The sequence below is a fragment of the Rosa chinensis genome, chromosome 7 (assembly GCF_002994745.2).
Source record: "Rosa chinensis cultivar Old Blush chromosome 7, RchiOBHm-V2, whole genome shotgun sequence".
NCBI classification, from domain to species: Eukaryota; Viridiplantae; Streptophyta; class Magnoliopsida; order Rosales; family Rosaceae; genus Rosa; species Rosa chinensis.
Genome location: NC_037094.1, coordinates 17965001 through 17977818, shown reverse-complemented (window position 1 = coordinate 17977818; position 12818 = coordinate 17965001). Strand labels below are relative to the sequence as shown.

Below are 12818 nucleotides of genomic sequence, written 5' to 3'. Positions count from 1 at the left end.
TGTGGGCTCTTTATCCCCCGTTTCATGATCCTCAAGAGAAAGACCTTTGTATCATAGTTTTTTTTTAATTCGTCAAGTAATTTTGAATGCATTTTCTCTTGATTTTTTTTCTTTTTTTAAAAGCTTCTATAAATAAATAAAATGATAAATATGAAATAAGAACTAAAATAGAAATGAACAATTAAAGTACTGTAAATGTGTTTCCATTATTATAAATCTTTGCAAAGAAAGAAAATATTTTCCTTATTAGTTTATTGTCTTTATTAGTCTTTTTACATAAAAATACATATGTCATTAAATAGTTGAAAATTGAGAGAGGTCTAGTAAGTAGAGCACCATCTTTTCAAGCTTATACAGATACTAGTTTAGTAACTAGAAAGCGAATGCATTGAAGATTTGGATTGGAATGACACGTAACAATTAACAGTTAAGTGATCTTTAATGTTGGAGACATACACAGACAAGAAACATTGTATGAATAGGGTACATTACAAGAGAAAAGAAGAAAGCTCATTTAATTGTGGTTGATTTATTAGCATTTAAAAGAATGAAATAATAAATTGATGTTTTCCTTAAAAACATATGGTCTTGAATCTCTTAGATTAATTTCTCTCCCCTGTTTATATGCAGAGAGATTCATCCCACAAATAGTTCTCCATATCATCAAGCATCCACCAAATTATCAATCCTTCGTCCTAAAAATGAAGAATTTGATGTGCTTAGCGGCAGTGCTCATATTTTTCATTCAAACTGCAATTTTACGAACCGAAGCAAATATCATTGCCCAAACATGTCAAAAAACACCAAACCCTCCGGTGTGTCTCTCGTCTCTCAAATCCGACCCTCGGAGCGCCCAAGCAGACATATATGGCTTGGCTATCATAATGGTCGATGTGGTCAAGGCAAAGTCCACGACGACTCTGAACCAAATCAACCAATTGCTTAAGCAAAGCCCGAGAGACAAAGGCTTAATAGATTGTGCTGACAGGTACAACGCAGTTTTAAAAGGTGATGTACCAGAAGCCTATGAGGCAATCAATGTAAGAAGACGTATGTTTGCATTGGATGGCATGAATGACGCTGTGAATGAGGCTAATGGATGCGAAAGAAACTTTGCAGGCAGAAGCTCTCATCCTCTGACTAAATTGAATAAAGATGTGGCAGATGTTGCTAGTGTGGCTGCAGCAGTTATTAATCAATTTGGTTGATTCATCAGCACTTGTTGCTGTTGCATGTTGTTTAATTTTTAACCATGCTACCTTGACATCAATAAAATAGGTTTAATAACGGAATTATTTGTTCTCTTTTATAGGATTGTCTTCTTGAGTGCTTGCCAATTAGAATTTATTTATTTATTTATTATTTTTTAAGGCCTAATTTCATTTGAACAATTCTTGGGGCATATTCACCCCCTTCCTCACTACTATTACACACTTACATATTTAATACAAATAAAAAAAATTTCAATTGAACTCGAATTGATAACGAGGCTCTTCAATAATACAAACACATTAATAATGTCTTTGTATACTCTCTCAAACCCTAGGAAGTGCATCTGATCGTCCAGCAAGAGTGGCTGTCCAGTCCGACGGCTCGCCCTCGTGGTGGCGTCGTCGGACAGACTAGAAAGGACAATGTGTCCGGTGGTGTTTGGCTCGGTCTGAGAGAAGGTTGCGGGAGCGCGATGCTGCTGTCCAGAGCGCTTGGAGGAATTAACGGTGATGGGCAGCGACGGGTTAATGGCTGGAAGTTGGGGTCGGTGTCGTCTTGCCTTAGGGAGGAACGTGTAAGGCATGGTAGGTGTTTTGAGGAGGTGTTGCAGGATCGGAGATTGCCTGAGGGTGGTGACCGGGCGGTGGCATCGCTGCAAATCACTGGGCTTAGATCGGATCGGTTAGACCCGATCCGATTTGGGTGGTTTGGGGCTCATCTGGGGAAAGACTACAAGGCTAGCAGGCGGCAAGTTGGTAATGGTGTCGCCGCTGGTGGTGGTGAGACAGTTTGGGAAGCGCGAGTTGGATGGCGTCGTCGTGATCTCTGCACCCGGATTCTCAAATTTGGGTCTGATGGGCTATGGGTCTGGGCCTTGACCCTACTGTTGGTTTGGGCTTTGACTTTTGACCCAATTTATTTTTCTGTTATGTTTTATTATTATTTCCTTTTAATACGATGTGGTCCCTACCACTTTTGGGTAGGGCAACGTGGGCTCTGTCCCGGACTGCACACCTTGTGTGCCTTGTCTGCTCTGGTTAGGCGGTGAGTTCCTTGCTTTATCAAATTGTCGCAGCCTCCTAGTGGCAGGATGAAACTTAGTGTCACCGAAATTATTTTTCGGTGGCAACATAGTGGGAAAGCTGATAGTAACAGTAAATTATGGCTCCAAGTGAGCAAAATCTTTCCGGTATGTCACCACCTTTGTAAAGTACATAGAGTAGCCAATGATGCACTCTTCGCTAATTGGTGCTTGTTAGAATACATATTTTATGTAGAAACTCTCGTTATTATCTCGGGTTGTTCTCTTTTTGCTTCTTGTGATTTGGGGTTTAGGTATCATGTCCCCCCCCCCCCCCCCATGTATTCTAAGTTTTCATTAATGGTCAAGATTTGAGGGCAGTACTGACCATATTTCAAAAAAAAAAAAAAAACAATTCAATTGATTTTGCTATTAACTACTCACGCTATCCACCTCAATCCCATGATTCCCATTTGATATCGGGTCTGAGAGATCGATGTCCTCCTAATTGCTCCAAACCCTTCTTCTATGCACCAACAAACTCAATGCATTTCCTTTAGGCGTTGGCCTAATTGCCCAAGTGTCTCTCTTCCTTTATCCACAACTCTAGGTGTTGGCCTTGGCATTTCCCTGTTCTTAATGAACGCAAAATTTCAATTAACTCCAGTTGCTTGTGCTTTGATGTTCGTCCAAAGTAAGCAATGATCATGTGACTTGAGAAAATTACGTCTACTTCAAGCTTTTTCATTAGAGTTACCTATCGTGCGGCCTCCAGTCACCGGCCTGAGAGCTTATATTTGAGAAGTTACAGGGTTAGGTGGAGAATTACAGGTTTGGTAGATGAATGAGTGAATGGATGAATGAGAATAATAGTGAATGACGGGAGGTAACTAAAAAGCTATAGCTAAGCTTTTTTTATTTTTTATTTTTTAGTAATTAATTCACGTGTCATTACATGTTTGGCTAATGGGAGAAAGGGTAAATATGCAAGTTCACCTCATGTTTTTTATTTTTATTTTTTAGTAATTAATACACGTGTCATTACATGCTTGGCTAATGGGAGAAACAGTAAATATGCAGGTTCACCTCATGACTGTTACACCTCAAATCAGTGTGCCTCTGCACTTTTGATTTCATCATTTTACCTTATCAGTTATGCATTTATTCTTCTACAACTAAAACAGTTGAATTCAAGATGAGTAGAGGAAGAGCATATGCTAATATCTCAAATCAGCATTGCGACTTATGAACCCACTTCGGAGCCATGTAACCTCTAGTTTCCTTTAAAAACTAGACCATAGCACACAATTTTTAGGCTAAAATGACATGTTTTTATTTTCTCACTAAAATTTTATTGCTCCCAAATCATGATTTTGAACAATTCCATAACAAACATAATACACAAATCTTGATCCGATTTTTTTTTTGTAAGTTGGAAAACCGAAAAGATCATTAAAAAAATAATCAAGTCAATTGGAGAAGCTCTTAAAAATCAGATTTTTATATTCCGTTAATTGGAGAAGCTCTTAAAAATCACGTGAGACACTATGACACTGAAGAATTTCAATAGAAAAATAAAAGGCATTGACAAAATTTGACTTATTTTCACATGCTATGCATGTCACGTAGTACCCCTAGCTGCCCCTTGACATTTACATCATTCCACCCTGAATAACTTGTTCCACCCAAAACTTTTGGGTCCATTAACAATGTTTTTGCAACGGGTTCTACATAAACCCAGTCTAAAGTGGCATCACATACTGCTCTCACTTAATCATCATTGACAAAGACAGATTTTGGGTTTATCCCGATTGCCTCAATATAATAGTTGGTCAAGTACTTTATATTCCTTGCGATAATGCAATGTAAGATTTTTCCTTTACCTTAATTTGGGCCACACAACCTCAACACAAACAACCTCATTTGTCCATGCCCTCGCATAAAATTTCTTGGGAATATATTACATTATGAAGCAAAGCTGGTTTTCGAAAGAACTCAACATGAAAACTTATTCTTCAAATTTTAGTTTGTGAATGTTACAAGGCATCAAAATGTTTTAGAAACGGGACATGGAAAATGTCATTGAAAGCATAATTCAGGTTTGGAGTTTCATTTTACTTTCAAAACTCCCCAGCACCTGTGACAAAAGGAACTTACTCAATTCAATATTTCAGATAGGTAAAGATTCAGAAGTAGCCCAAGGTTTCCACATGGTACTCCAAAAGTACACTAAACAGAAGTAGCCAAAAACAACTTGGAAGTTGGAACATTGCAAAATCAACATGTTGATGCAAACTTAAACCGTTTAGTTTTCACAACACACTAAACAGAACAAATTCCACCTAAGCACCTGATCATAGTAAACAAGTATGTAAAGTGAGTGATAAATTTCGAAGGCAAGCTCCTTATACTGTACAAATCAGCAAGAAGAAAATATAGCAACCCCATGTCATCCGAGACAAGAACAAATAAGAATATCCAGCCAAATATGCAATTGAAAGATTAACAGATCATACACAGATTTTCAGCACTCTTTTTGATAACAGTCAAAGGGAGCAAAAAGCAGAAATCTCATTTTGATAACAGTCAAAGTTTCTGTCACCATTACATGAATTTTTGTACATAGAATAAATTTTGCTACGTAGCAGTATGTACTTGATGATGATGATATGCCACCATATGTGGATGTAATATTTCGTTGTTTGTGGACTCTGTTCTCCATCTGCTCACCATAACAAATCACAATGCAAGGGACAGACAATTAGAGAAGAAAAAACAGTTTCTTTAATTTCAAGTAAAAGAAGTGATAATCAATTAAGTAAAATGGAAATTCTTCGAGCTTCATCAACGGATTTCACCTTCTTCCCAATCTCCAATGCGAAATTCATCCTCTTCATCAACATCTTCAAGTTCATCCCTCTTCAAATAGATGCCCAACTTGTCTAGTGTCAACCAACGATACACCCTGGAACAAGAATCAGGTTTCAACAAAGAGTCGAGGGCAAAAAGATAAAAGTACGTTGACCCACTATAAACTATATAATACCAGAGGAGTAGCCTCCGATTCAAGACAAATGAATCATAGCTAGCTTTACATAAGGTGTATCGCCGCTTTGGTATAACTGTAAGGTTTAGCGAGCGTTACTAAGTCTGTATATTAATTCCAAAACTAGCTCCTGCAATAATTTCAGACTCTTATGCCCAACCCTATTTGGCAACCTTGTTATCCAAGTCACAATCAGCCAACCTTCACAGCCTTGAATCACATCGGCACTACAAGAAAAGCCGGCGGTTAATCTTGTTGCTTCAAACCGTCACATTAGTTCCAGCTTCCAACAATCTTCTGCTAACTAATATAAATAGGTACTCGAAGAGGTCTTCTAACACAAACCAATTTCACTTCTGAAGTTCTTCATCATCAAAAAGATGGAGAACAAAAAGTTTGTAGCCCTGCAGATCATGTATCTTCTTGGCTTGAGTCTCATATTTTGCCTATCACTAGCTATTACCGATGGAGGCATGGGAATACTAAACCCGAAAGCTGAATCCGAGGCAGAAGAGGAAAATAGTGGCATGCAAACTTACATTGTTTGGGTGAAAAAGCCGGTGAGGAGGCTATTTTCAGAATCTCATGAACATTTAGAGAGTTGGTACAAGTCATTTTTGCCCAAAAGTTTTACAAACTCAAAGGAGGTGATGGACCAACGAATGGTTTACGCATACCACCATGTGGCTACTGGCTTTGCAGCAAAGCTTACAGCTGAGGAAGTAAAAGAAATGGAGACCAAGGATGGTTTTATATCAGCTCATCAGGATAGGATTCTCCCTCTGCACACTACCCACAGTCCGAACTTCTTGGGGTTGTACCAAGATTTGGGACTTTGGAAAGGGTCTAATTATGGTGAAGGAATCATTATTGGAGTTTTGGATACTGGAATAACACCAGGTCATCCCTCATTCAGCGATGAAGGAGTGGGACCTCCTCCGGCTAAATGGAAAGGCAAGTGTGATTTCAATGGCACATTCTGCAACAACAAGCTTATTGGTGCCAGAAGTTTCCAGGGTGGTAAAACTACCGGAGCTCCACCAGTTGACCTTGAAGGCCATGGAACCCACACGTCGAGCACAGCTGGAGGAAATTTTGTGAAAGGCGCCAACGTGTTTGGAATGGCAAAGGGAACAGCCTCTGGCATGGCACCTTATGCTCACCTGGCAATGTACCAAGTTTGTTCTGAACAGGGTTGTTCTGAAAGTGACATTGTAGCTGCCATGGACACTGCTATTGCCGATGGAGTGGACGTGCTCTCCCTCTCACTTGGCGGTGGCTCAGCTCCTTTCTATGCAGACGGAATCGCAGTCGGTGCATTTGGAGCAATTCAGAAAGGAATTTTTGTTAGCTGCTCAGCTGGAAATGAGGGTCCTGGATATGGTTCTTTATCCAATGAAGCGCCATGGATTCTAACCGTCGGAGCAAGCACCATTGACAGAAGCATAAAGGCAACAGCAAAACTTGGCAATGGGCAGGAATATGATGGGGAATCATTATTCCAGGATAAAAATTTTAGTTCAAATTTGTTACCTCTTGTTTATGCCGGTGCATATAGCAATGATTCAACAGCTCTGTGCGATGTAGGAACCCTTAATGGAGTTGAAGGGAAAGTGGTGCTGTGTGAAAGAGGTGGAGGAATTGGAAGAATTGCCAAAGGAGAAGAAGTCAAAAGAGCAGGTGGTGCTGCCATGATCCTCATGAACGAAGACACTGATGGCTATAGCACCTTAGCTGATGCTCATGTGCTTCCTGCAACACATGTGAGTTATGCTGCAGGTTTGAGCATCAAAGCCTACATAAACTCCACCTCAACACCTATGGCCACAATCTTGTTCAAAGGCACTGTCATCGGTGATCAAAATGCTCCCGCAGTCACTTCCTTTTCATCAAGAGGACCAAGCCTGGCGAGCACAGGAATCTTGAAACCTGACATCATTGGTCCCGGTGTTAGCATCTTAGCTGCATGGCCTGTTTCAGTGGACAATGGCACAGAATCTACGGCAACATTTAACATGGTTTCAGGTACTTCAATGTCATGCCCTCACCTGAGTGGCATTGCAGCTTTGCTCAAGAGCTCACACCCCGACTGGTCACCAGCTGCCATCAAGTCTGCAATTGTGACAACCGCTGACATAGTAAACCTCGGAGGCAAACCTATTATTGATGAAACACTTGCTCCAGCAGACATCTTTGCCACTGGTGCAGGACATGTTAATCCTCCAAAAGCAGATGACCCTGGGCTAATCTACGACACAAAACCAACGGATTACATTCCCTACCTGTGCGGTTTGAACTACACAGACGATCAGATACAGATAATCACCCAACAAACAGTGAAGTGCTCTGAAGTAGGAGTCATACCTGAAGCGCAGCTAAATTATCCTTCATTTTCTATTATATTCCAGGACTTGTCTCAGTCTCAAGATTACACAAGGACGGTGACAAATGTTGGACCAGCTAATTCAACTTACAACTTGGATCTTAAGTTACCAGGTAAAATCGCCATGAGTGTGAGTCCTTCGCAGCTTAAGTTTACAGAAGTTGGCCAGACAATTACATACCTAGCAGAGTTTATACCGGAAGATGGGGCAGGGAAGGATGCACCATTTTATCAGGGATATTTGAGATGGTTCTCTGATCAGCATTCTGTTATTAGCCCCATATCTGTGATCTTCGACACCCAGCAGTGAGATCAGAGTTGAAGCCAGCAGAAGTTAATTACAAGATTTGATAGAATAATACAAAGAATGGAAGCTCAGAATAACTGCCATGCAAATGGTGTCATTGAAGTCCTGAAAGTTCATTTTTTGTGAGGTCAACCATCTCTTATTGTTACGATCGTAATAGTGTCATGTTCAACTGATATTTGCTTACGAGTTAATAGTAATTCAAATAAATTCTTCATGTCATTAAAGTAGGGTAAGGAAAGGTATGAGTTCTCTGTTTTGAAAGAAGAAAAAAAAACAAACAAAATGAAGCATCTTTTTATATGATCTGTATTTGCGTATCTAATATGTGAATGCTTCGTGCATGAGCTCCTGTTGAGAATATATTTCAACCTACAGATTATATTTGTTAGGAAAAGGGTTTATATCAGACTTAGAGGCTTCAAATGAACCAATTTGGTCACTCCTCAATACAAACACAGAAAACAGGACAAACAAGAGCGTTTTGCTAATAAATGTGCAAACCTGATCATCTTTGTCAGAATGACATTAACAAATTCAAGTCATTGCCATCGTCAATGAGCATTCCTGCAGTTCACTTATGCATTATCCAACTGGCCAGTCTCAAGAATGATATGTCGAAAGCCCAAGCAGCTGCCGTGAACTCAATACCACAAACCTGCTTCAATACCATGCACCAGCATCAGCTTGGTCTGCCGTCGCCATTCACAGTAACTGTGCCAATTAAGTCGATCTCTAATGCTTTCCCTTGTCTTAAGACCACCATCCACATTGACCTTCTGAAAGTTATAGGGGTATTTCACAGAGCACAGTTCCAGGCCAATTTCCTCGAACAGCTGGTGAGTGCCAGCGGTGCTGCTGAAATAATACTAACCGCTTGGCTAAACATTGAATTCACCAAATGCCACACTTCCCTTGAGACAAATGTGTATATCAAGTAGAAGCATCATGCATCTTCCGATCAACTAGCATCAGTTCTGTGAAGCCAGCTCATTCAGAGACTATTGCAAATTTGAAACATATTTCGGAAGCTCACATATCAGAGCACTGTTGAATTCACATGGGATTTACAAGTATACATCAAACGAACATATATAGGAGGAAAGTAGTTTCCTTCATCAAAAAGAAAAAGAAAATACACTCACACACACATATTTAGGGAAACAGGGTTATTTACGGGGGATTTCAGTGAATGGGAAAGAGATTTTAGTACTAACTAGGAAATGGAAAGTTCAAGTCCATAAATTAAAATGCAAAGTTCTTAACGTCTGCAATCTCATTTTCGACATCAACGGAGCAGTACAAGAGTGGAACACATATTTTGACATTATCAATTTATCCTAGCAAAGTATAAATACTGCCAAACACAAGAGAATATGAAGTTCAGCTATTGCCCACACATCATTTGTTATTCCTTTCATATTCTTTCAGGTTTCTTCTACCAGGAAAAAAATCCACCAGTTGACACCATACCACTTTCACATAAAGTGTATAGCTGCTTTGGTGTAACTGTATGGTTTAGCGAGCATTACAAAGTCAATGTGTATTACTTCCAAAACTTTCTCCTGAATTACACTCCTATGCTCTACTCTATTTAGAACCTTGTTGTCCAAGTCACAACAAGGCAACCTTCACAACCTTAAATCATCATCGGCAGTACAAGAAATGCTGGCCATTAATATTGATACTTTAAACGCCACATTATTCCAACTTCATCTCCTGCTATCTAATATAAATAGATACTCAAAGGTCGACTAACACAAACTACCTTCACTTTTTGAAATTCTTCAACACTGAAAGATGGAGAACAAAAGGTTTGTAGCCCTGCAGATCATATATCTTCTTGGCTTAAGTTTCATCCTTCTCTCACTAGCAGTTACTGATGAAGGCATGGGAGCGCCACAACTGAAAGCCGAAGTTAAGGCACAAGAGGACAACAGTAGCATGCAAACTTACATTGTTTGAGTAAAAAAGCCTGTAAGGGAACTATTTGCATAATCTCATAACAATTTGGAGAATTGGTACCAGTCATTTTTGCCCAAATATTTTGCAACCTCAAACGGGGCGATGAAGCAACGAATGGTTTATGCATACCACCATGTGGCGACTGGCATTGCAGCAAAGCTGACTGTAGAGGAAGTAAAAGAAATGGAGACAAAAGATGGGTTTATGTCCGCTCATCTAGATAGGATTCTGCCTTTGCACACCACCCATAGTCCGAACTTCTTGGGGTTATACGAAGGATTGGGACTTTGGAAAGGGTCTAATTATGGTGAAGGTGTAATTATTGGAGTTTTGAACTCTGGGATAACACCAGGTCATCCCTCATTCAGCGATGAAGGAGTGCCACCTCCTCCGGCTAAATGGAAAGGTAAGTGTGATTTCAACGGGACATTCTGCAATAACAAGCTTATTGGTGCCAGAAGTTTCCGAGGTGGGCAAACTACTATAGAGATCCACCTATTGATGTTGATGGCCATGGTACCCACACATCCAGCACAGCCGGAGGAAACTTTGTGAAATGCGCCAACGCGTTTGGAATGGCAAGTGGAACAGCGTCTGGCATGGCACCTTATGCTTACTTGGCAATGTACCAAGTTTGTTATGATCACGGTTGTTCTGAAAGTGACATTTTAGCTGTTATGGACACTGCTGTTGCCGATGGAGTGGACGTGCTCTCCCTCTCACTTGGTGGTGGCTCAGCTGCTTTATATTATGATGGAATCACAGTTGGTGCATTTGGAGCAATTCAGAAGGGAGTTTTTGTCAGCTGCTCAGCAGGAAATGGTTTATGGTTCATTGTCCATTGAAGCCCCATGGATTCTAACGGTCGGAGCAAGCACTATTGACAGAAGCATAAGAGCAATAGCAAAACTTGGAAATGGGAAAGAATATGATGGGGAATCGTTATTCCAGGAAAAAAAAATTTAGTTCAAATTTCTTACCTCTTGTTTATGCGGGTGCATATAGCAATGATTCAACAGCTCTGTGCGATTCAGGAACCCTTAATGGAGTTGAAGGGAAAGTGGTGTTGTGTGAAAGAAGTGGAGAAATTAGAAGAATTGCCAGAGGTGAAGAAGTCAAAAGAGCAGGTGGTGCTGCCATGATCCTTATGAACGAAGAAACAAATGGCTATAGCACCTTAGCTGATGGTCATGTGCTTCCCGCAACCCATGTGAGTTATGCTGCAGGTGCAGGTATGAGCATCAAAGCCTACATAAATAAACAGTACAAACTCCTCCTCAACACCTACAACCACAATCTTGTTCAAAGGCACTGTCATCGGTGATCAAAATGCACCTGCAGTCACTAATTTACATCAAGAGGACCAAGCATGGCGAGCCCAGGAATCTTGAAACCTGACAATGGCACAGAATATACAGCAACATTTAACATGGTTTCAGGTACCTCAATGTCACGCCCTCACCTGAGTGGCATTGCAGCTTTGCTCAAAAGAGCTCACACCCTGATTGGTCACCAGCTGCCATTAAGTCTGCAATTTTGACAACTGCTCAAGTACTAAACCTCGGCGTCAAGCCCATTGTGGATGAAACACTCGGTCCAGCTGACATCTTTGCCACTGGTGCAGGCCATGTTAACCCTTCAAGAGCAGATGACCGCGGCCTAATCTTTGACTTAGAACCAGCGGATTACATCCCCTATCTATGCGGTTTGAATTACAGTGACGATCAGATACAGATCATCACCCAACAAACAGTGAAATGCTCTCAAGTAGGAGCCATACCAGAAGCGCAGCTAAATTATCCTTTCATTTTCTATTTTATTTGAGAACGTGACCAAGTCTTAAGCTTACACAAGGACGGTGACTAATGTTGGCCCAGCTAACTTAACTTACAGGTTAGAGGTTGGGGTACCAAGTAAAATCGCAATAGGCATTGATACTGAGGAGCTTACATTTACAGAGGTTGGACAGAAGATTACATACCAGGTGGCGTTTAACCCTCTACAAGGTGCAGGGAAGGATGCACTACTTGTTCAGGGATATCTGAGATGGGTCTCTGATCAGCATTCTGTTACTAGCCCCATATCTGTGATCTTCAACACCCCGCAGTGAGATTAAAATAGGGGACAGTGTAAATTATCGCAAGCTGTGATAGAATAATACAAAGAGTTGAAGCTCAAATAAGTGCTAAGCGAATGCTGTCACTGAAGTCCAGGAAGATTTGATTCTTTGAGGTCAACCATGTTTTGCATGGTGTTTCAACAATTATCAATATTGTCAAAAGAAGTAGAGAAAGGAAGATTGTTTGGTGGGTTTTACCGGTTGAGTTTCAGACTTTCTATACTTCTGTTCATTTTTTCAAATAGCTAGAGCTCTCTTTTGGTGAAGCCTTATTTTATTAATGGCATCCCTGTTTTGCATGGTAATAAATGGCATAAGGATTTATATCAGAATTAAGGGCTTCAAATGAACAAATTTGATCATTCCTAAATCCAAACACTTCAAACATGACAAACAAGAGTGCTTTGCCAATAAATTACAAACCTGATCCTCTTTGTCAGAATCGGCATTTTACAGTGAAACTAATTGAAGTCTTTGCCATCTTCAGTGAGCACTCCTCAGGTTCACTCATGCACTTAAGAACATCCAACAGGCCAGCCCCAATCGAGGATAATATGTCGAAAGCCCATGTGAGCTTGTCATGAGCTCAGTACCATAAACCTGCCAATTAAGTCCTCTGATGCAGTCCCTTATCTTCAGACCACCATCCACATTCACCTTGTAAAAAGCATGGGGGTATTTCAGAGCAGACCTTCTCAGCCTCATTTCGTCGAACAGTTGGTGGGCACCAGTTGGAATGCTGAAATTTTCAGTTAGTCATCCACC

General features: G+C 40.5%; 1 protein-coding gene, 1 long non-coding RNA gene and 1 pseudogene across 2 annotated transcripts; 2 read left to right on the top strand and 1 right to left on the bottom strand.

The window, feature by feature from the left end:
• Positions 1–4791: 4791 nt before the first annotated feature.
• Positions 4792–5140, bottom strand: LOC121050347. The gene is made up of 2 exons (XR_005802720.1): positions 5092–5140; positions 4792–4955 (listed from the first exon to the last, which is right to left on the bottom strand). It is a non-coding gene; the product is annotated as an uncharacterized LOC121050347 (long non-coding RNA).
• Positions 5141–5659: 519 nt separating this feature from the next.
• LOC112175775 (subtilisin-like protease) lies at positions 5660–8164 on the top strand. The gene has a single exon (XM_024313520.2). The coding sequence runs from the start codon at positions 5660–5662 to the stop codon at positions 7970–7972; it is 2313 nt and encodes a 770-aa protein (XP_024169288.1). The 3' UTR covers positions 7973–8164.
• A 1881-nt stretch (positions 8165–10045) lies between these two features.
• Positions 10046–12044, top strand: LOC112177519 (annotated as a pseudogene).
• Positions 12045–12818: the final 774 nt, after the last annotated feature.